Source organism: Saccopteryx leptura, chromosome 2 (genome assembly GCF_036850995.1).
Source record: "Saccopteryx leptura isolate mSacLep1 chromosome 2, mSacLep1_pri_phased_curated, whole genome shotgun sequence".
Lineage (NCBI taxonomy): Eukaryota > Metazoa > Chordata > Mammalia > Chiroptera > Emballonuridae > Saccopteryx > Saccopteryx leptura.
The window spans coordinates 105,923,825-105,949,852 of NC_089504.1; the positions used below are offsets into that span (position 1 = coordinate 105,923,825).

General features: G+C 36.5%; 1 protein-coding gene across 1 annotated transcript in view; it reads right to left on the bottom strand.

The window, feature by feature from the left end:
• The window catches only part of ACSS3 (acyl-CoA synthetase short chain family member 3), a 168,198-nt gene that overhangs the window by 131,877 nt on the left and 10,293 nt on the right, over positions 1-26,028 (bottom strand). The window contains exon 2 of the mRNA XM_066368483.1: positions 731-875. Within this exon, the coding sequence (XP_066224580.1) occupies positions 731-875 (145 nt within the window). The remainder of the gene's footprint in view (positions 1-730; positions 876-26,028) is intronic.

Consider the following 26,028-nt stretch of genomic DNA (forward strand, 5'->3'; position numbering starts at 1 on the left):
CACGAGTCCACATTTTACTCTCTGAATGACAGTCATTTTTAAGGGAAAAAATTCTAAGTAAGGTAGAGAAATATGTGGTTTCTGAAGAAAAAAATCTCTGGTGTCAGTTTAGGTGATGATGTGACACGAGCAGACCTGGTAATGGGGAAGCTGGGAGACAGCTTCAGCAGTACAGAAGCTAAATTTAGAATGGCTGGAGAAAGGTGATGGCAGTGGGGATGGACAACAGAGGCCAGAGAGGATCTAAAGGTATTCGTAGAGATTTTCAGTACTTTAAGCTATAAATTTAAGGGATAGAAACACCTCAAATGAGTTAGCACACCTCCATTTCCAATGTGCATCAAAAGAAAAATTTGGTAATGTCAGTGGATTAAGAGAATTAAGGTTATATACAATGATAACATATGCTATTTTTTAATATAAATTATTTTTTTATTAAATTTAATGCAGTGACATTGATAAATCAGGGTACATATGTTGAGAGAAAACATCTCCAGATTATTTTGACATTTGATTATGCTGTATACCCCTCACCCAAAGTCAAACTGTCTTCTGTCACCTTCTATCTGGTTTTCTTTGTGCCCCTCCCCTCCCCCACCCCCTCTCTCCTTCCTTGCCCCCTCTTCCCCCACCCTCCCACCCCTGTTACCATCACATTCTCGGATAACATATGCTATTTAAATCATTTCTGTATGCCTTCCAAATAACATATAGAGGAAATTCATATTACCTGCTCCAGGACTTCTTTGTAGGTAATAGTTGCCTTAGTGTTTGTAACAGGACTGTCATAGATGATAGCGATCTTATCTCCTTTACCATTTTCAATATGACGATCAATGGCATTATAACAAATGTTAAGCATTCCTTCCACAAACCTGAAAAATAATTGGAAAGTAAAACTGTATGACTCTTTTCAGAACACATTGCTGCTTTCCCTGGCCAGGTACTCAATTGATTAGAGCATCGTCCCAACACATCAAGGTTATGGGATTGATCCTGGGTCAGGGCACATACAAGAGTCAACCAATGATTGCATAAATATAATGCTCATAAAAATTAAGGGATATTTCAAAATGAATATGAGGCAATAAAAGAAGCATTTGATTTTTTTTCTTTATTAAACAAGAACACCAGAAAAGCAAAAGACAAGTCAAAGAAAGTTGTTAGATTATGCAAATGAGATGCAAAACCAACTTTTATTTCATTGGTGAAAATGCACTATACAAAAGGCTGAAAGTACTAGAGTATCTGCACATTCTCTGATCCCTTAATTTTTGTGAGCAGTAGAATCATCTCTCTCTCTCTTTCTCTCTCTCTCCTCTCTCTCTCTCCCCTTCCACCCTCACTCCCCTCCTCATTCTAAAAAATAATAAAAAATCAATTAAAAAAAGATATTGTTGCTTAACTAGGTTTGTATATTTCTAGTTTGGCAGAGCTGCACTTAAAACAGTGTTTTCCCCTGCATGTCATGCCAGGTGATTATAGCTATAGACTTGCTGTGGAAAATGGTACAGAAGTGACATTTTCATTTTAATTAATACATACTTATTTTGATGAGCACTAAAAAAAATACCTCACACTTCTAGGTGACATCTTTGTGTATTTCATTGCTTAGGATGGAACTAGAGTATAGAGCAGGGGTCCCCAAACTACGGCCCGCGGGCCGCATGCGGCTCCCTTGAGGCCATTTATCTGGCCCCCTCCGCACTTCCAGAAGGGGCACCTCTTTCATTGGTGGTCAGTGAGAGGAGCATCCGCATCCTGTGCTCCTGGAGTACTGTATGTGGCGGCGCCGCAAAGCGCTGAGTTGCTCACGTACAGTACTACTTCTGGTGACACAGGACGCACGCGTCACGGCTCCGGAAGCACGTCATATCACTTGTTAGGGCTAGCAGTGACAAATATGGAACCGGACATTGACCATCTCATTAGCCAAAAGCAGGCCCATAGTTCCCATTGAAATACTGGTCAGTTTGTTGATTTAAATTTACTTGTTCTTTATTTTAAATATTGTATTTGTCCCCGTTTTATTTTTTTACTTTAAAATAAGATATGTGCAGTGTGCATAGGGATTTGTTCATAATTTTTTTTATAGTCTGGCCCTCCAACGGTCTGAGGGACAGTGAACTGGCCCCCTGTGTAAAAAGTTTGGGGACCCCTGGTATAGAGCAACAAAATAATCTACAGCAATGAAATGAACTGTGTATTAGTGCAGCACAGACACTGCTAGCTGCGGGAGCAAATTGTAGATGACTCGTGGTATAAAAACACACTTACTGGGAAATTCAAGTCTTCTTTGAAAGATGATAGATGATAGATAGATAGATAGATAGATAGATAGATAGATAGATAGATAGATAGATGATAGATAAATACTACATTAGTTTCAATTAAATAAGATGTCTCCAATTGCATAAAAAATATATAAGCTCTTTCCACATGTTGGAAATGCTTCATAATTTGAATAAATAATGGACATGTACATAACATTTTAATTAAAATTTTTTTTTTCAATTTAGTACATTTCATCACTTAATTGAGCAGTGCCTTCCTTTGAAAATACAGATATGATGTAGTCAGTGGTAGTCAACCTGGTCCCTATTGCCCACTAGTGGGCGTTCCAGCTTTCATGGTGGGCGGTAGCGGAGCAACCAAAGTATAAATAAAAAGATAGATTTAACTATAGTAAGTTGTTTTATAAAGATTTATTCTGCCAAACTAAGTGAAAATCCAACATAAAGTACTTCGTAAGTAATTATTATTATATGCTTTAACTTGCTGTAACTCTGCTTTATAAATTTTATAAAGTAAAGTTACTTCCCTACCTTATAAATCACCATTACTGTGGAAACAGTGGGCGGTTAGAAAATTTTACTACTAACAGAAATACAAAAGTGGGCGGTAGGTATAAAAAGGTTGACTGCCCCTTAAGATAGATGAAGATAAATTTTAAGAAAATATAAGCCACTTTTACAAAAAGAAATGGCTAATTATTTACCACTTTTTAAGAAGAAGGGAATTAGAATAAATATACGAACACAATAATGGTCCATTTGTCAGACTAGCAAACATTATAACAATAACAAAGAACAGGACAAATAATATTGAAGCAAGAAGAAAAAATATCCTGTTAAGTAGCTGAGTATCACCCTCAGTTTTTCACTCAAAGAGCCTTGTGTGAAATTAAGCAGAGACTTGAGAACAGCTTTAGACACACTGGCAGCACTCAGCAGTAATAGATTCAGAAGGCAGCAGCAGGACGGATCACAATCAAAGGCTAAATACTTCAGTAACAATGACTATGACTACTTTACAGCACAGCACAAAAAGTAATTAATAAAATAATTCTGAATGACCAAGTGTGACAGATTCAACATTTGTTCAAAAATATTGTCTCTTCTTGTTCCACCTCCTGGAGTGAAGAACAATTCCCTCAGTTAAGTCTCATCCACACAACTTGCTTTGGCCAATCAGCAGACACAATGCAAGCAGTGGCCTGAACGCACTTGGACAACTGAGCTTGGTCTCCTGCACCTCTGCCTTCTCCAGGACAGCTTCCAGGTATTACTGCTGCTCTCTCCTTAGCTTGGAGCCCAGAATGGATATTTGCAGGTGGGAACAGAGCCCAAAAGAAGCTCTGTTTTGCCTGACCAGGCATTGGCACAGGCAGGGGTCATCAAACTTTTTATAAAAACCGCCCACTTTTGTAGTGCTGCTCAACCTAGTCCCTACTGCCCACTAGTGGGCGGTTCAGCTTTCATGGTAGGTGGTAGCAGACCAAACGGTGCTGCGATTGCCCCACCATGAAAGCTGGAACACCCACTAGTGGGCGGTAGGGACCAGGTTGACCAGCCCTGCAAAAGTGGGTGGTTTTTATAAAAAGTTTGATGACCCCTGGACCTTGAGGTCACCAGTTTGACCACGGGTCACTAGCTTGAGCATGGGATGACAGACATGACCTCATGGTTGCTGACTTGAGCCCAAAGGTCACTGGCTTAAGCAAGGGGTCACTGGCTCAGCTGTAGCCCCCCATCAAGGCACATATGAGAAAGCAATCAATGAACAACTAAGGTGCTGCAACTATGAGTTGATGTTACTCATCTCTCTCCCTTCCTGTCTGTCACTGTCTATCCCTCTCTCTCTCTAATAAAAAAGAAGAAGAAAAAGAAGCTCTCTTCTGGGGAGCCCAACCCAGCCAGATACATTTCTTGGAGCAATATTTCCAATTATACACATCCTAGACCAGCTGATCCTATGACAACCTACAGGTACATGGAAATAACAGTTCAGCATTTCATGATTTGGAGGTTTTTATGGTTACTTGATGGGCTGCCTAATTGTAGCCATAATTAACTAGTACATCAAGAGAAAGGTCAAGTTTACTCATCTGCAGTAAAAATAAGGATAGATGTTTTGCAAAACTTTCCTACAAGATACTTATGTGAATTTTTTGTTATTTTTTGTTTTTGTTTTTGAAAATGATATATTTCAAGTGCATGGAAGATTGACTTGCTAGCATATGTCTTGATGTCATTATTCTTTTTACAACTTCTACTCTACTACTCTTGGTGCTCAATATTTAATTGTGTTTATATAATAACATGTCCCAAAAAAGAGGCCCTCTCAATTTCAAGTATTCATGGAAAATATACTTTACTATTTGCCTGATAGTTCTCCTCTGTCTTTGCTCCTTCTCAATATCTTTTGGAGGAGGTCATCAAGAGGATTGGAGACTGCTGGTTGACCCTTGAACTTGACCCAGACAATCAGAGGCTCCTCACCCTCCCTCCTGTCCTTGCAGTGTCTGCCACATCTACTATTTCCAAACCAGCAGCCTTTTCAGGGACATAACCTGCGAGAGTAAGTGTTGTTGAGACCATCCAGACTGAGTACATGACTGAACCCAGTTAAGGGTAAGTATGGACACCTACGCCTCTTATTGTCACCCAAAATAAGCCTGGTATATAAGTGCCCTTGCTCATTAACCCTGCTACCTACCAATCACGAATGCCTGCCTCTTTCTTGGTTCCTCCCTCCTTTCTGTATGTGGGGGTCAGTTCACAAACCAGAAATATCTTTCACGGAATCGTCTTCCTTTGCCAAATTTGTCATTGACAGTAAGCTCTCACATTCTACATCCATCCCTTTACTCACTCTACATACATTCTCTAAATGATCTCTACACTCCTAGAATTTCAACCTCCATCTTTACCTTTAGCTTCAATCTCCTTTCGGAGTTCCACATATTTATAGTCAATAGCCTGCTCAACATTTACACTTGGATAAAATATGTTCAAATTTATAATCATTTTCAGCCAACCTCCAACCCACAGCCCATCCTGTCATCCTAAAATACAAGAACCAGATCAAGAGGCAAAATGTTTATTTGGGATCCAAGAACTGTAATTTTCTGGGTAAAACAGTTTAGGTAGAAACCCAAATAGTGTCCAGATTACAGAAGAGGAAATCATGATTTTTATTTTTATTTTTTGGGTTTTTTTCTGAAGTGAGAAGCGGGGAGGCAGAGAGAGAGACTCCCGAATGCGCCCGAGTCGGATCCACCCAGCATGCCCACCAGGGGGCGATGCTCTGCCCATCTGGGCCATTGCTCTGATGCAACCTGAGCTGTTCTAGCACCTGAGTTGGAGCCCATGGAGCCATTCTCAGGAAATCATGATTTTCATGATTTTATATAATATATATGTATAATCATGATTTTCATGATTTTATGTAAATATATAAATAAAGGAAGATGAGGTCAGTTGCAAGAGTTCACTGGTACTGAAAAACCAAAATTTGTACTTCATTGATTTGTCAGGTTAAGTGGTCAGTAGGTATAATTTTACTTTTATCAGTCCTACCCACAAGAAATTCTTATTTTTGCTGACATGTTATGTGGGTGGTTTGGGCCAGTTTAAAGGTTCACAAAACTGGACATGCAAGGCAGTTCTTCTGCAATGGCTGCTCTGACTTCATTTTAAAATGACCTCACTTATGCCCATTTTCACAATTCCCCCCTTTTGACCAAGGCATTTTTTCAAAAGTTTCACTGATCACTGTGGTGGATTTTCTCAGTTTTCCCATGTGTTCACATTATGACACCCTGTCCCCAGGAAAGCTCATTCCTGTGTGTCATGTTCCCTGTAGGAGGAAAAGAGTTTTCTTGGGAGCCTTCAGGCCACATGTGAACAGTAAATGTGCCAAAACAGAGGAAGGCTTGCCATCCAGTCCTATAAAATAAACAGAAGTTAGCAAAGTTCAGCACAGATAGTCAATTATTTTCAATCTTGTCTTTTAATTGCCCATCTAAGGTCCTATCTGTATTAGAAATCAATTCAAAATGTTGCGCTACCATTATTCTTGTGGAGTTCTTACAGCAACATGAAAGGCAGTAGACATAAAGTTTGCTAATAGCAATTATTCCTAAAATGAAAAACGGCATCAATTCTAAATTGTACAGTAATTCTAAATCATGAGTCTATCCCTTCTAAACAGGTCAAAAGATCAAACGCTTTCTAACCAGTGGATTTATTCTCTGATTTTGTGCAATTGTGTTTTAATCAATCCTGAAGACTGTATTTAAGTTCATAGGTGGTGTGACAGATATCACCTTGTTCTGCTAGAATGTAGTCAAAAGCAATTCAGTTACCTGAAACAACCTGAGCAAGTAAATGTAAAGATTTTTCTAGAGCAGCCATGACTTTGGCAATAGATTCAGCAATAGCCCCTAAAGTTTTAGACAAATTTCTGACCATATATTTATTTGTGTCAATATCCCACCATGGACATAAAATTTTCAAAAACCTTATTCCTTCATTATCAGAGACATCACTTGGCAATTCTTATTTTATTCTGTGGTGTAAATTTAAGGGTGATAACCAGTGCTGAGTCTCTGATTGACTACATAATGAAATAGATGTTACTGATAATCTGAAGGTGCAATAACTTCCAAGTAGGTAAGAATTTAAGCAACTCTCCCATAGATTTTTTCCGCCAAGTGCAAATGAAAATAAATCCTAATGGGGCACAGGTAATGGAATTATGAACAAATTACCCAAAGATAGTAGACTCAGTGAAAATATTGTAGAACCAACCAGACATCTTAGACCTGTTGAATAACCTGATTGGTAAAATGAATTCACCAGTCATTATAAAGTTCTATAGTGGTTCCCCAGGTAGGGATGATTTTCTGTAATAGAATTTGAGTCATAGAAGAGCCAGTAGCTTGTCTGCAAGAAAAACAGATTTTTATTGAACTCACTGAAATAACAATATTGCTATAAAAAGAAAAATACTAATTTCCAGTTTCTGAATTCCAGATGGATTAGGTAGAGTGAAAAAGTGATTGTTTCATCTTTGTACAGAGAGATATACTTTACCAAGTTTCTGTAAGTCATAGACAGCTAAGAGAAAGTTTCCTTAAATCCAATTCAGTAGTGTGATCTAAAAGTTATCGGAGACTTGTATTCTAGAGTATTTGTCAGAGATCTTTCCATGCATGTCTCTAAAGAAGAAGCATCAAAGTCAAACAGTAATTGTCTATAAATGACAAGACTTTAAAAAATACCCATTTTTTTGAGATCTAATGAGCATTCATCACAATTAAATTGACAAAGAAATGTTATTTCTGTAACATAACCATTATAAGAAGATAATTAGAATTATGAGTAATATTATTTTATCAGAACATATCATATTAAGAAAGTTGGGGCCCAGGACAAGTAACTCCAAAATATGCCACTTTGTCCTATTGATTATTTTGAATTAAAGTTCATTGAAAAGCAGCCAGTGTAAGGAAACCTTAACTATCCTTTACTTCTCAGAAGCTAGAAATAAATCTCCCTTGTGAAAGGTAACCTTCCCTTCACATAGAGACTGAGAGAAACATCCTTATCACCAAAGTCAGAGAATTCAAGGATGAAAAGTCTGTATAAACACATCTTGGGATATTTATTTATTTATTTATTTTTACTAATTTAGTCTTCAAGCCCAAATTTTGCTCCTTTACTTAGATTCCTCACAAATGAGCACCTAAATGTCAGGGTTTTCTGTACATTAAATGCCTATAAACTTTGGTTTTGTGTGAGTGTGTAAAAAGGATATAAAAGTTGCCTGCTCTTTGGTCACTCTCTGAGCATCAACTTATATCTTGTATTCATAAATTAAACAACTTTTTCTCCTTTTAATCTAAGTCAATTTTATTAGTCCAGCCCTATTAACTCAAGGGGGTAAGGGGCAATTTTTCCTCCTCCTTGATAGAAATTTTAAATGATTTCTTAGAATACATTAATATGTTAATGATATTCACCCATGCAATATAACCTAGAAAGGGAATTCAACATTTATTTGACAATGCTCCCCATGTAATCCCACATATCAAGTAAGCTTAACGGGTTTAGTATCTCTCTTCTATACAAAGAGGGAACAAATTTTTTGGATTATTCTAGGGACCCTCTTAAAACCCCAAAGTTAGCTAAAACTCAGAAGAACTTCACTTAAAATTTGATTTGGGGAAGTTTGTCAAAAATACAAAAAGGTTTGGCCACTTGGCCAAACAGGGCCACAGATCATTACGCACCAGTACCTAATCATCCTCTCAACCAAAATGGCATGAGAGATTTCAAAGGCAAGTGGAGAAGGTGCACAGTTGTTAGCAAAACCTAGCTCCTTCAATATTGTGAAGGCAAGGTTTAATTAAGTCATCAAAGACCTGATGATAACAGAGATACCGTGAAGCACAGAAATTGTTCCAATAAGATACAACATCTTTGGTTTTTCAGGTAGGCTACTTAAAAGATAAAGGAAATTTTAATTTGTTATCAAAAGCAGACCAAAAGTCCAACAGAACTTTATCCTTTCAACAAAGAGAGAAGACCAATTCTAATTTTGTACCAGTGTACTTCTGCTATTTAAATAAATACATTTATTTCAATCTTAATCAGTTTGAGCACATATAAATTCCTTTCCAAAGATTTTTTTTCCATAAACCTTTATAACATTCTTTTTCTCATATTCAAATTTTTTCTGGTTTTGGTTTGTTTGTTTAGTCTCTCTTTAGGATAAAATTATTTTCGCTTAAGAAAATGCATTCTTCATAGCTTCTTTTACTGAAACATATGTTTTACTTTCATTGCACAGAAGACATTTCCTTTATTATTTCCAATGTTTTTAATGATATATAAATTAGAATGCTTACCCCTTAGAAACCTCAATTTCTAGCTAACACTATTGTTAGCTATTGTGAATTGTCTTTTACATTAACGGTCTGTAGACTGACAACTATTTTTATAATTTCTAATAGCACATGCTTTTTCATTAAAAAATCTCTTAGCATGGCACAAAACATGTTTACTAATAGACCAATAAGCTTTCTTTTCTCTGTACAAGAAAGCAAATAGTGAATAAATCTATGTTCAGTAATGAATGTTTACATATTTTATGTAATTTGAAAATGATCTAAATATGCAATGAATTTCTATCATTTGACTTAATTCTACATTGTTTCAAACTGTCTTTAATAATAATTGTCATTATTTTAAATTATCCTAGGTGGATGTTTCTTGTAGAGAAATATTGGTCACATCATTTTTATTACATCTGCAGGCTAGATTCCTACAATCAAACACACACAAATAAAATAATCTAATTCTATTCTAAAAATATAGAATCAATTTATATTACCATCAGCATTACTTGAAAGCGTATTTCATCACACTCCTCTAAACAGATTATCCTTAATCTTCCACAATTAGAGAAGTAAAAAATAAGTTTAATTTTGGTTTTCTTGATTACTACTATTAAATACAATGTCTTCCCAGTCTTTTAAAGTTCTTTATATATGACATTTAACTTAAGTCTGACATAATTACAAATTATTTTCTCAATTTTTGACTAACTTGAGTTCATGGTGTTCAAGACATAAAAAATATTTAAAAAATTTTGTGTAGTCAAACAAACCATTATTTTCTTTTGCAAGTTTTTTCTCTAACATAATTAATTTACTCTCTTCTTGTTTCTTTTTTTATCTCTTAAATGTGCTAATAATTTATTAGTGTATGTATATAATGTACATGCAATAAGCTATATACTACATAGTATACATATGGATTCTATGATACGTGTGTATACATACTGTTGTGTGGCAATACAATTATATTTGTTTATTTTTCAGTAGTCAATTTTTCAAGCATAATTTGACTACTCCTTACTCTCTTCATTTGTTTTTGATGCTCCTTTCCTCCCATATGTATTATATGTATATTTATAAACAGATGTTAGATAGATAGATAGATAGATAGATAGATAGATAGATAGATAGATAGATGATAGATAGATGATAGATAGATAGATAGATAGATAGATAGATAGATAGATAGATGCTAGATAGATAGATAGGTGATAGATACAGACATACATACATAGATCAGAGTCTTTGTCAGGGCTCTCTATAGTTTCTAGATATAACTACTGGAATATTCTGTTACTAGAGTCTTGTGAATAACTCTTTAAAAACAGCTTTTAGTTCCATTAAATAAAGAAATGAAACAATTTCATATTCTTTCTCTGACCCTACTTCTGCCCCAAATTCCTTCTTCAGAAAATTGCAAGCAATCTAAAAGACCCCTTGAAAAACAGGGAAAAAAATCCAATGAAACTGAAATTAAGCTGATGACAATAGTGAAACAGCTAGAAATGGTGCTGCCTCCTGACCAGGTGGTGTGCAGTGGATAGAGCGTTGAACTGGGACACAGAGGACCCAGGTTGAAAACCTCAAAGTCACCAGCTTGAGCGCGGGCTCATTTGGTTTGAGCAAGGCTCACCAGATTGAGCCCAAGGTCACTGGCTTGAGCAAGGGGTCACTCAGTCTGCTGTAGCCCCGGGGTCAAGGCACATATGAGAAAGCAATCAATGAACAACTGAGGTGCCACAATGAAGAATTAATGCTTCTCATCTCTCTCTCTATTCCTATCTGTCTGTCCCTATCTGTCCCTCTTTCTGTCTCTGTCACACACAAAAAAAAAGAAAGAAAGAAAGAAAGAAAAAGAAATGGTGCTCTCACCCATCAGAGTGATGGCAAATTTGGGGAATACTTAAAGCAGACAGGAACTAAATGACTAAGTCCCGAAGTCATGAGAAATATGGTAGATTGGAGTGTACTAATACAGAAAGATTTCCATGACATTTTATACACTACTAAGTCAAAGTAAAAGAAAGAAAATGGAGCTGTAGAAGAATGTATACAATCATACCACAGAATACATCCATGAGTAATCTATAAAACCCTAACTACATATGCAATAAATAGACTCACCAAAAAACAAAACAAAAACAAAGAAATAAAAAACCTCACTCAATGCAATTCTGAAAGAACTCTAAGTTCAGAGGCAGGCAGAAATATAAAGAATGGGCCATGAATATTTGGATATATAATTATGACATAAGCAACTCTTCCCCCCACACACACACATACATACGTACACATATATACTTTAGGTGAATGTCTAACTTGCAGGATCCCCAAACTATGGCCTGCAGGCCACATGCGGGCCCCCTGAGGCCATTTATCCAGCCCCTGCCGCACTTCCGGGAGGGGCACCTCTTTCATTGGTGGTCAGTGAGAGGAGCACTGTATGTGGCGGCCCTCCAATGGTCTGAGGGACAGTGAACTGGCCACCTGTGTAAAAAATTTGGGGACCCCTGGGAGTCTAACTTTCTGAACTGGGGAGAGTTGCAGCATGGATGATACTCTAGGAGTTCTAAAACCTGCAGAACAGGAGCAGGCTCTGCAGAATTTCCATGGGGCCTATACCTAACATACCACTGCCACCTGGAAATCCCCATTCTCCCTTAAACAATCCTTAATAACTGGGTCATAAGAAGTTCTCTCATTATCAAAATCTGAATCAAGTGAACAGGGATCTTTACTTGGATTCTAAAATCTACTCCAGTCAGCAACCTGCATCTCACACTTAGATGAGTGTGTGTGTATGTGTTCACATGTGTATAGATAGGTAGATAGATAAAGGTATATAGGTATATAGATATAAAATAGAACATAACGGAAAGCTCTGGGGAGGACACGTTTTCAACAAAAATAACAAGGAAAGATATTATATATTGGCAATTTCGATAATATTTAAGTGTACCTAATAATCAATAAGAAAAAAATTAAAATCCAATAGGCAAAGGATTTCCGCACACTATCCATAGAGGAAAAAAGACAATGGCCAATAAACAAAAATATTTTATGCTCAGCCTTATCAACATTCAGGAAAATGAACATTAAAACAATAATGAGATGTCATTTCCCCCATTAGATAGATATAAAAACATAATAAACAGTGTTGGTGAGAGTAAAGAGAAACCAGCATTCTCATATAATGTTGATGACCAAATAAATTCAGCAATTTAGGGGAGATATATATCTCCAAAATGTACTTTTCAAAGCAAGTTGCTTGTGTGTGAATCTCTATGTTATATAAAAGAAAAAAGAAGGCATCTAGAAACATGGACAAGATGATGTTAATAGTGGTAAATTCTGGGTAAGAGAAAAATTGAGCATAGAGATGGGAGAGTCTATATTTTTATCTAATACATATTTTTGTATTATTCAGTTTTTATAAACATGCATTTATATATTTAATGGGTGATTTAAATATATTTAAATAAAAATATAAGTTAAAACAGTCAAGATTGCTTGGCCCTTAGTCTTACTAAATCATCAACTTTATAATCAGTATAACTACCATTAATGAACATTTTTAATCAAATAAAAACATTTGTTTTCAATTTTCATCTTGTAAACTTGAACATTTCTTATACTTATAACAACCCCTAAACTAAAATTTAAGAAACTAAAAATTGGAACATAAAATTTTTGCTTCTTTTTATTTATTTTTCTTATCAAAACCAACCCCAAACAGCTGAACAGTCATAATAAATAGCTACCTTCAAATCACATAGAGAGATTTGTTACAAATCTGTCATCATCATTCCTGCTGTCCACTATGATTTTGGTCACCCTCATTCCAGGCACTTACAAGATGCACTTCCACCCACTTAAGATGAGGCACATCCATTAAGCTTCCTGTGGCCCATGACATAAGCCACAGAAGCAATCAAAACATTTTTCAAAACCCACTGTATGTTTACCACATTACCTTCTCTTTAACAAGAATGAGAGACATTCGAGTGGTAACAATGAGGAGAGCTGACATGGAGCCAATTTCCCAGGCAAAGCAAGATAACCACATATGAGTGAAACATACCTGTTCTTCAGAAAAGAAAAAAAGAAAGGTTTTATTTAGTCATTTTAGAAAGAAGAGAGAGAAAGGGGGGAGGTGGGGAAGCATCACTGTAGTGACTACATAATTACATTAGTTGAGATTCTTCCCATTTTGTTTGCCCTGGAATATATCTAGCTGCTTCTTAAATGATAAAATATGACAATTTAAATTTTTGTTTGAATTTGTTTAAATTGATGGATCTTAAGACTTCTGTGTCAGGATAAAGTAGATTTGGCCACAGGAATCAACAATTTTCAAAGCTCCTTGGTTTATAAAAGCCCAGTGATGTTTTTGAATAGGACTCTAGATATACTGTACCTCCATCAGTGTCCGAGCTCCCAAACGCATTGCTGAGGGTCTGCCGAAGGAGCTCAGTAAACAAGAGTGTTCTTGAAACTCCGATGGATTTCTTCTGGCGTGTAATTTTCTATCTTTCCTTGCCTTTTCCTTGCTAACCCTTGTTAGCTTATATCTAGCACAAAAACTTAGATTCAGCTCTTTGGAGTGAATCTTGTTTGAATTTGATTTCTTCTCTCCTTCACCTTAGCTCACCCTGAATCAGACTTTATAATACCAAATACTAGACTTTAGCCCAGCCTATATTTCACTTTGACCTTGTTCATCAGCTAAGTTACACTGGAGTGTGTATTTGGCCCATGCACTGGGCTAGGTCAATGAATGTGGTAGCTGTCTGAAGGATCTTTAAGAGGTCTGGAGCCTGACAATTCCCATGCTCTTGACCTTTGGGTGCCAGAAGAAGCTAGTGGCAAATGTTCACATGATTCTTCTGTTTCCATTAATTTCCATCATCACCAATGTTCCCTTTTTTGAGAGCTAAAAATTTTTTATTTAAGCATGTAATATTAATAGTGGTAAATTCTGGGTAAGAGAAAAATTGAGCATAGAGATGGGAGAGTCTACATTTTTATCTAATACATATTTTTGTATTATTCAGTTTTTATAAACATGCATTTATGTATTGAATGGGTGATTTAAATATATTTAAATAAAAATATGTTAAAACAGTCAAGATTGCTTGGCCCTTAGTCTTACTAAATCAACTTTATAATCAGTGTAACTACCATTAATGAACATTTTTAATCAAATAAAAACATTTGTTTTCAATTTTTATCTTGTAAACTTGAACTTGATTAATATTTATTAAATCAATTTCTAAGCATTAGAAAAGGAAATAAAACTCACAGTAAAAAACTTACTTCTTTTAGACAAGGGAATTGATAGCATTTACTCTGTGAATTTGATTACCCAGCTATAAAAGTTGAAATAATAAAGTTGAACATGTTCCTCTTAATTCCCTCATTCTCTCTTATTCTAAGAATAAAATGTAATGGACTTTAAACAATGTGGCTCATGTAACTCCTTAAGAAACTTTCAATTTGCATGAAATAACTATTCGAAACTTCCTCCCCTTCTTAAGGGGAGACCAGTAAAGGGTTTTGAGCAGGAAAATGCTCTGCATAGAAATGGATTTCAGGTCAGACTTGGGAGGTACCTGAGAAGCAAACGAAAAATAGAATCAATTAGGATCTACTCACAAGCCTAAGAAGTCCTGGTAAGTAATGAATTGGTGGGGAGGGTGGACTATTGCAGAAACCAATCAAAAGGAGCTAGAAGTAGGAGCAAGGGTGGTATCAAAAAAAATACAGCTTTTTTTCATCTTTGAGTGTCAAATATATGGTCTTTATAATGGCAATTTTGAGTAAGAAAGAATAAAAAAACAGTTTTGAAGTAGAAGAGGAAACAAACATTTGGGGGGGGATTTTTCTGAAGTTAGAAGCAGGGAGGCAGTCAGACAGACTCCCGCATGCACCCAATCGGGATCCAACCGGCATAACCACCAGGAGGCGATGCTCTGCCCATCTGGGGCATTGCCCCATTGCAGCCAGAGCCATTTTAGTGCCTGAGAAGGAGGCTATGGAGCCGTCCTCAGCGCCTGGGCCAACTTTGCTCCAATGGAACCTTGGCTGCAGGAGGGGGAAGAGAGAGATAGAAAGGAAGTAAAGGGGGCCCTGGCCAGTTGGCTCAGTGGTAGGCCTGCAGGAGTTCCGGGTTTGATTCCCGGCCAGGGCACACAGGAGGGGCGCCCATCTGCCTCTCCACCCCTCCCCCTCTCCCTCCTCCCTGTCTCTCTCTTCCCCTCCCGCAGCCGAGGCTCCATTGGAGCAAAAGATGGCCCGGGTGCTGGGGATGGCTCCTTGGCCTCTGCCCCAGGCGCTAGAGTGGCCCTGGTCCCGACAGAGCGACGCCCGGGATGGGCGGAGCGTTGCCCCCTGGTGGGCGTGCCGGGTGGATCCTGGTCAGGCGCATGTAAGAGTCTGTCTGACTGCCTCCCCATTTCCAGCTTCGGAGGAGTGGAAAAAAAAAAGGAAGTAAAGGGAGGGAGGGGGCAGAAACAGATGGCCACTTCTCCTGTGTGCCCTGGCTGGGAATCGAACCTGGGACTTCCACACGCCAAGCTGACACTCTACCGCTGAGCAAGCTGGCCAGGGCTGGATATGAACATTTTTTAAAGACCAATAAATAATGTGCCAAGTTGTGAGCTTGGTAATTTATACACATCATTTCATTTACACACTGTCCCTTGAGGAAAAAATGTTATTCCCATTTACATCTAAGAAATGAAGCTCCAGGGGGTCAAGTAACTTCCCAGAGTTGTAAAACTAACACGTGCCAGATCAGAACCTCATTCTTTCTAACTCCAAGAAAAATGTAATGGCTCTCCAATTTTATACGTCTGTGGGCCTGAGTAATTCTTGTGCTTCCCTAGGCACTGCTTCTTGTGGCCAGAGACCATGAGCTAGCTCATCTACAGCACACAGCAAATGCTCAATAATTATTTTCAAATAAATGTCTGCAAGTATGAATGAATGTGAATTGAAGTAGTACTCTTTTGACACATTAACACAAATAAGAAAAAGAGTCTCATAAGGTAAACACTCACCAAAAACAATGCCCAGCTCAAAAGACTACTATTGCCCACAGAAAAGGCTTTAAGCATTTTAAAGAGGGCATCATATTGCGTTATTCACACAGTGACACCCCATCTAAATTAGATACTTGGCCTTAGGTAGTATCAACTGACTATTCCAGGAAGCCCTCCAAATTGGGTAATTGCTTACTTGGGGCAGCACAATAACCTTATGGTAATTTAACCACTAGGGATATTGTTTTTGAAAAAGTACTTGGAAAGCAAATCTCTCTGTTGGACAATTATTTTATCAGAGACATCTAACACAAAGAGAGAAACTCCTTTAGCCCTACTAATCTTGTATCCATGAGTACATACACTCAGATCCTGGTCCCATCCCACCAGCTCCAGCTACAGATTGCCACATCTCCATGAAAGGGCAGCCTGGTCATCTGCACACTGGCCAGCCCTTCTCAGATGAAAGCTGAGTGAATGGCCAATGGGGAGACACGCAGCCAACAGGAAAAAGAATGGAAAGAAAGGCTTTTACGAAATCAATACCTGTTATCTGAACTGGATTCACTGTCAATGAAGAGAAAAGGCATAAACGAATCATCTTAAAGATCCTCTGGTTGTGAGTCATGCTTGACAGTTAAATTCAAAGCAGAAGGTGAGGGTGCCATTTTACCTTGTTTATTTTTATTCTAGAGAAAATGCATGAAGAAGAGAATTAAAGGAAAAGAAAACAGGATTTGGTTTTATATAAGAAAAGAAAAAATTATAACAAAATAATATTAAAGGTCAACGTAAAAGATAAGATCAAAACCTTTATATTTCAAAGCATAAATACATTAAAATTTAAATATTATCCTAAATAAATATAAATTTAAAAGTAAATTTTCAAAGAAAGTAAACTTCATTAGTCAGCCCTTTTCAAGAGAGCACTTTAAAACACTCTTAGGAGCGGCCCTGGCAGGTTGGCTCAGCGGTAGAGCGTGGGCCTGGCGTGCAGGGGACCCGGGTTCGATTCCCAGCCAGGGCACATAGGAGAAGCGCCCATTTGCTTCTCCACCCCAACCCCCTCCTTTCTCTCTGTCTCTCTCTTCCCCTCTCGCAGCCAAGGCTCCATTGGAGCAAAGATGGCCCGGGCGCTGGGGATGGCTCCTTGGCCTCTGCCCCAGGCGCTAGAGTGGCTCTGGTTGCGGCAGAGCGATGCCCCGGATGGGCAGAGCATCGCCCCCTGGTGGGCAGACCATCGCCCCTGGTGGGCGTGCCGGGTGGATCCCGGTCGGGCGCATGCGGGAGTCTGTCTGACTGTCTCTCCCCATTTCCAGCTTCAGAAAAATACAAAAAAAATAAAAATATAAATAAAATAAAAAAAAATAAAACACTCTTAGGAGCAAGGGTCCTCAGTCAACCAACTCAGAAATAAGTCATAATGCAACTAAACTCCAAACCAGAGCAGATGCTTAGAAAACCAGACCTGCAGACCAGGATGCCCACAGAGGCTTAGCATGGTAACCCCGCACACCTCAATGCTGTTCTAAGAGCCAGGAGGGGGCAGAGAGGAGGCAGACTCTCCATGGTTAACTGGTATTTGTTGGAGGGAAGAGAAGATTCCTGTCAATCAATATTCAGTCCTGAAGACAATGATGATGACATGATGGGGAAAGAATGAAAATGAAAGAAGAAAAGAGAGAGAAAGGAGAAGGGAGAGCAGCCCCAGCACCATGCAGGGGAGGAGGAAGCCGATCTTTCACATGGTCCTATCTTACTCTAGTTAAGTAGAAATGGGAAGAAAGAAGGGAGAAATATATAAAGATTAAAACTAATAGCCTGACCAGGTGGTAACGCAGTGGATAGAGCATCGAACTAGGACGCGGAGGACCCAGGTTTGAGACCCCGAGCCGCCAGCTGGAGCATGAGCTCATCTGGTTTGAGCAAAGCTCATCAGCCTGGGCCCAAAGTCACTGGCTTGAGTAAGGGGTCACTCACTCTGCTGTAGTCTCCTGATCAAGGCACAGATGAGAAAGCAATCAATGAACAACTAAAGGGCCGCAATAAAAAATTGATGTTTCTCATCTCTCTCCCTTCCTATCTGTCTGTCCCTATCTGTCCCTCTCTCTGTCTCTGTAAAAAAAGAAACAACAAAAAAAACCTAATATGCTTAGGACTGAATATTTTTTTATTTTCATATTTCATCTTTGTCTTTCTCTTTAAGGTTATAACTCATGCAGAATGATACACTATTATATTTGATGAAACTCCTCTACAGCTAAGGCTCCCAGGAGGCAGACACCATATTCATTAACTCATTCTGCACAATGCTTAGCTCTTGTCCACAGAGAGTTGTTTCATACAGGCTCTTATTAAAAAGGAGGAATACAATCAATCATTATAAATATCTAAGTAGAACTTTTTCTTCCTATTGAGCCTTTTAAATTCTTCAGAGATTATTTCTATAAGGACTACGTAATTGGAAATAATACAAAGGGAACATCAATTTTGTTTTAATGCTTAAAATAAAAAGGTCTGAAGCAAATATGACACAATGTTAAGGTTTTACAGAGTCTACCATTCAGTGTGCACTAAATTATTGCCTTTATTTATTCTAAAAATATTTCAAAAGGAAAAAGACTGTGGGACCTTAATCACAATATTTATTAATATTTTTGGAGAAAAAAATTGACAATGTACCTCAGAAAGTATATATATTCCAATTGGCCCAGAAATCTATGTATTCATCAGTAGGAAGGAAGGAAAGAAAAAAACAGAGTGAGAAGAAGAGACAGACAGACACAAAGAGAGAAATCTTTGGAATTCTGTGTCTAAAGATGAAAGTATATCTGCCTGTTTATAATAGCACATCAAGAGAAACCACTTAATTATCAACACAATGGGATTGTGAAATAATTTTAAATTTACTGAACAATATGTCAAAATATTGTCCATACATTAAAAATCATGAAGGCCTGACCTGTGGTGGTGCAGTGGATAAAGCATCGACCTGGAAATGCTGAGATTGCTGGTTCGAAACCCTAGGCTTGCCTGGTCAAGGCACATATGGGAGTTGATGCTTCCAGCTCCTCCCCCCCTTCTCTCTCTCTGTCTCTCCTCTCTCTCTCTCTCTCTCTCTCTCTGTCTTTCCCTCACCTCTCTAAAATGAATAAATTAAAAAAAATTTTTTTAAATCATGAAATAGAATAGAGAAATGGAAAAATCACAACTTACTACAAGTGAAAAAATGAGATACCAAATAGTATAAGCAATATAATTCCATTTTTCTGTAAAAACAAAAATAGAGACCCAGAGAGTCAAACAGATGGGTAAACAAGTGTAGATTATAGATTAAAAAGGCAAACATATACACATGAAAAAATATGAGTGCATACAAAGAACATGGTAAATCTGAACAGGGTTTGTAGCCTAATGAATTGTATTGCCAATGTCAAGTTTGGTTTTGATAAGGTACCAAGGCTATGTAAAATGTTACCCTTAGGGGAAGTTGGGAGATGGATACAAAGAACTTCTCTCTACTATCATACTTTTGCAACTTCTTGTGAATCTCTAATTATCCCAAATAAAAATTTTTAAAAAGAAAAAGCAATAAAAGATTGAAGGGAAATATACCAAGATGTGTGTGTGTGTGTGTGTATACACATATATATTTGAAGAATATACTTCTATATTAAACTATAGTTGATTATTATCTTTATTTTGGATTTCCTAAGTTTATTTAATTAAAATTTAAAATAATACTGCTTCCACCTTGGCCAGATAGCTTGGTTGGTTAGAACATCATCCTGAAGCACAGAGATTGCTGGTTCAATTCCCAATCAGGACACATACAGGAACAGATCAAGGTTCCTGTCTCTTTCTCTCTATCTTTTCCTTCCTCTCTCGCTCAAGTCAGTAAATAAAATTTTCTAAAAAATTTAAAAATAAAGTAATACTGCCTCTTTGTGTAACAAAAACATGAACTTCAATTTCTTTTTCTTTTTTTTTGTATTTTTCTGAAGTTGGAAATGGGGAGGTAGTCAGACAGACTCCCTCATGCACCTGACTGGGATCCACCCAGCATGCCCACCAGGGGGCGATGCTCTGCCCATCTGTGGCGTTGCTCTGTTGCAACCAGAGCCATTCTAGCACCTGAAGCAGAGGCCATAGAGCCATCCACAGCGCCCGGGCCAACTTTGCTCCAATGAAGCCTTGGCTATGGGAGGGAAATAGAGATAGAGAGAAAGGAGAGGGGGAGGGGTGGAGAAGCAGATGGGCACTTCTCCTGTGTGCCCTGGCCGAGAATTGAACCCAGGACTCCTGCACACCAGGCCAACGTTCTACCACTGAGCCAACTGGCCAGGGCTGAGCTTCAATTTTAATCAGAATATTTCCAAATAAAGAAGAAATGTCAGTGAAAAGTAATATCATTGAGCATAACTAAAATGTTAAGTAAAAAAAAATTTTATTATGCCTTTTTTCCTTGCCTTATTATCAAAATAATCTGAGAACAATATCACAAACTACATCTTTTCTCTTTGCCAATTCCCCCACTAGCACATATCACATTCATTAATGAACCATTTTCCATTAACAGTGGATAACTGGAAACTTGAATAAAGTGCGGTTTGCTCAATTATCTAAAAGTTCATTACCTAGTTAATGTTAATTAAGTCCATTACATATTTCTTTTATTCTTTTTTTGTTTGTTACTTGTCTTTTGCTCACTTTCCTGTGTGTTAGCGCCTTTAAGAGAAAATGAAAGGCTGCACAAAGGCATAAAGTTAAATTGGTTTCATCAAGGATTTGTTAGCTAGAAGATAGCTACTGTTCACCAAAATGTCAGGTTGAATGTGCTCTAGTCATTCACACCTCAACAAGGGCAATTCTGAGTAGAGTTGACTATAAAACAAAATAAATTTTATTGCCCACATATTCAAAAAATAATAACTAAATAGTCCATATCATTCATGATTACTGTTCTTTTATTAAACAGGAAAATATAAGCTACATTATTACAAGCAAAAACATTTTTCCCCTTTTGAATTATGACATTGTTCTTCAAAGTTATACACTCTTTAGACTCTAATTCAGCAGTTGGATTAGTGCTTGCTTACAGAGGACATTCAATAAACATCTGCTGAATCAACAAGAAGGAAAGTAGGGATGAGGGAACCAACTTGTTTAATAAATAAACAAGTTCTGGAACCAAAAATCTTCACCTTTATAAGTATAACAGGTCAACAAACTCATATAGATGTGTGTACATATACGTATACATGCACCTGGCTTGTTTTTAATCTATAACACTGCTATTTAGGAGGATAAAATAGGATTAACTAGAGAGGAAATATGACACAGGGAGAAGCTGATATCATCTAAAGTCTAACAGATCTGGTGTTTCATGCTTGATTTGCCACCTGCATGCCAAGAGAACATGAGCAAGTTATTTAACTTTCCCTAAATCCATCCTTAAGAAAGGAGGTTCTTAAGAAATTTAAAACCTATGTTAAAGGGTATTATTATACCTATTATCACAATAATAATACATTTTGTATCCTGTAACACTTTAGCAAATATAAAACTGCACATGCACATACACAAATGCACATGTATAAAGTAAGATCATCCTTTACAATTTAAGAAATTTTAATTTAAGAGTGTTATTATTTTCATCATTGTTTGAAATAACTAGATATTTGGTAAGAGAAAGAAAATATTCCAGATTAAAGGTATTTTTCATTAATTATAAATTTTAAAATTCATATTAAATACTAATATTTATCCTTTTGTAACTTAATTAAATTAAGAAAAATGTAATCACATTAGATACATGGTACTAAGTCTGTAATTACAAATCATATTTCAAACAGCTCTTGAACTATGTAAAAAATGAGATGTCTATAATAGATACATTGAGCAGTGAGGACCCCACATTTTAAACTGATTGTAAAATCAGCTTTATATTCCTTTTTAAGCTCATGCCTTTATCAGATTAATCACATTTTTCTCTAAATAAGATAAATATTAATATTGTTGTCATATGTAGCAATACAATAAATGTGTTCTAAAGGAAATATTTTGGTTATTTGATTGCTAACACTTTTTTTATTGAGGTATAATTTACATAACACATTATAGTAGTTTAGGGTGTGAAACATAATGATTTCATATTTGTACAAGTGCTAAATCATCACCACAGTAAGTCTAGTTACCATCCTTTACCATACCTAGTTACAATGTTTTTCTTTTTTTTTTCTTATGATGAGGACTTTTAAGACTTATTGTCTTAGTAACTTTCAAATATGCAACACAATGTTATTAATTATAGTTATCATGTTATATGTTACATTCCTATGACATTTATTTTATAATTAGAAGTTTGGTTGAACGTTTGAAACCCTTCACCCACCCGAGATCCCTCTTCCCTTCTGGCAATCATCAATCAATTTTCTGTATCTATAAACTTGGTTTTCTGTGTTGCTTTGCTTTTTGTTTGTTTATTTGTTTTATTTTTAGATTCCACATACAAGTGAAATCACATGGTATTTGTCTTTCTTTTATCATTTTTATTCAGTGATATTAAGTTGGTTAACCAAATATGATATATTTGGTTAACATATTTACTACAAAATGACAATTTAGTGATATAATATTAATCCAACTCTTAAATCTGAAATTCTTAGAATCTGCTATGTGCCAGAGAGACAACTTTTCCAATCTATCCTCACGTGGGTAGTTGGTCTGAACCACAGAAGTCAAGTGTTTCCCTTGTTGCAGTATGTGTATCTTTGGCTTGCTGACTAGAAACAATGCTGATGTAAAATATTCCCTACTACAGCTGAAAGATAAATGAGCTTAATGGGAGAAAAGTGATCCATTTGCTTCATAATGAAATTTAGACTCATGAAGACAAGAGAATTTCAAACGCTTGATGTCTTGATAGAACCAAGATTCATTGGTCATTTCGGGTTCTGGTTGGATAGATAATTCAAGTAACATCTAGCTTCAAGTTATGCATACATCTAGATTAAGCAGATGGACTAAACTGGTTAATCTGTATGAGTTGAATTTTTAAAATCAATTCAATTAATATACACAGTTTTCTATATTCCCCTGTGGAGATAACAAAGGTGACCAAGGCTTGGTCCCTGCCCTTCTATTACCTTGCTGTTAATTTGTTAAATTCCTGGTCAGAACAAGTATTAGTCGAATGTGAGCTTTTATAGTGGATGTGCAATAAAAAATGGAGATGAGTATTGAGAATTCTTTGCCTAATTAGCTTAAAGGGGAATAAGGTTCAAGGTGAAGTGCTTTTTAGGAAAAAAATATTTGCCAAAACAATATGTGCAAAGAGACTCTGGGAAAACAATGAAGACTATTCCTCTAAAATGAGAGGAGAGTGGAAGACACACAAAAAACAGACAACAAATGAGGAGAAGGGAAATTGTATCTCCGATTAAAAAGATTTAGAATTCTAACATTGACAAACAGACAAAAGTTAGAAGTGTAGTTAAAACTCAATACAGAAAATAAGCTATACACTGTGACCCAACTGGATTGAAAAATTAAGTCCACCACTGTTTAACAAGTCACTTAATCTCCCTGTGTTTTAGTTTACACAGTTATAAAAATGCATTTTAACTAAACTTATCTCATGAGGTGTTGGAAGAATCTAAAGAAACATGCCTATTAGTCTTAGCATTGGCCTTAACCCATTGCTCAACAATTAGCAGCTGCTGTCGTCATTGCCATGGTTGTCACTGTTGTTGTTGTTGTCATTATCATTATTGAGAGACCATGTATCAGCCTTAGAGAAAGAAATAGCTCAGTCAGAAGCTGGAATATGACTCTGCAAATATCCAAAGTCCTAAACACTGAAAGGAAGCATTGAACATTTTTATAGATCATTTGTTCCCCAAAATTTGGCGACATCCATGGAATAACTAAGGTAAGTGAGAGAGCCAACAATTCATTGTTCTTATATGGAATTTCAAAGAAATGAGATATTCATATATGAACTAAGAAAACTTTAAGCAAGATGATTCCAAAGAAACTCTCATCTTTGCACTTAACACAGGCAGGTCTGTCCACTCGCACTAGGATCGAGATGAAAAGCAGCAAAAGAAGAACAGGAAAGCATGCCCTACATGAATACATAAAAAATTAAATAAAATCAACAACTTCCATAATTACAAAGATGCAGCAAGTCCTAGTATTTTCTTTTATTAAGAAGTTAGAAGAAAAAAGTTTTTTCAAATATTCATAATCAGACGAATTAATTAATTATTTATCACCATGTGCCCATAACAATAATACTAAAGCATACTGCAAGCACTGAGTAATGTGGTCATTACAGACTTCCCTCAAGCCAGAAAAACAACAGAGCATTTCTATGAGAGATTAATATTGCTTTCTATTGTCCAGGAAACATTTCAAAAGTAGGAAATAATATAAAGCCTTGCTCCCCTCACTTTTGGGAGTGTCATACATGTTTTAAATATTTTATGTATAAAATATAGTTTATTTTTCTCAAAGGATATCAATCTATCATCCTATATCAATAAGGCTATTTTCTGAATGTCACTGAGATGTAAATCCTGATTTTTTAAATTCGTTTTAGTGGTTTTGTTAAAGAAGGGGTAAGAAAAGAAAAACTAAAATCAATGGAGACTATTACTATAGAAATAATACAATGTAGCATTTAGGTAGAATATAGGTGCTAAATTCATTCAACCTGGGTTTAAATTCTAATTCTACTACCCAATAGTTTTATAAGTTTAGGCAAGTTTCCTAACTCTCTGTATCTCCATTTCTACTGCCATAACACAAGAATAAAAATTGACCCCATCTCACAGGGTTGTTATAAATATTAAGTAAATTAAAGTACTTAGTATTATACCTGACTCATAGTATGGGTACAAATAATGCTTACCTGTTATAACTATATGCGAGATACTACTTATATCCATTAGCATACTTAGTTATTCCAAATATTCTATAAAGTTATTATTTTCTTCTCTTTCAATAAGGATGGGTTGGGTTCACTACAATAATAACCTCAAACTCTCTGTAACTCACAAAAATAAATGTTACTTATTTATACTTCTCTGTAGGTTCAATTGGACTCCCCAAAGCACTGTCCTCTACGCATATCTGCTCAGCAATCCAGACTTACTTCTACCCTACATTTGCTTCCACAATGGCCATGACAAACCAGAGAGCTCTAAGGATGGAAGCACTGACATGCCTTACTCCTCTTACTGCATTAGCCAAAGCTAATCACACAACCATGCTTATGTGTATGTGGGGGGAGGGCTTGGAAGTAGAGGGAGGATAAACGCTGATGGAAGGAGACTTGACTTGGGGTGGTGAACACAGTGCAGTGTACAGATAACGCATTGTGGAATTGTGTACCAGAAACCTGTATAATTTTGTTAACCAATCTCATCTTAACAAAGTCAATCAAAAGAAAAAATATCAAATATTAAATGTACTCAATCAAAAAAGTAGAGTACATGGAAAATAAATCAGCCTGAATTATTCAAGCAGGCTACATTCTGGTCTTAAAGAAGATAAACTCATGATATAAATATTTATTTTTTAGATACTTTTCAAGATGAATTCATATAATGTGGCTACATTTCGGTCTTAAAGAAGATAAACTCATGATATAAATATTTATTTTTTAGATACTTTTCAAGATGAATTCATACATTGTGGCTATTCATGATATAAATATTTATTTTTTAGATGCTTTTCAAGATAAATTCATACAATGTGGCTATACTAAAAGTCTAATTCATCAAGTAGCAT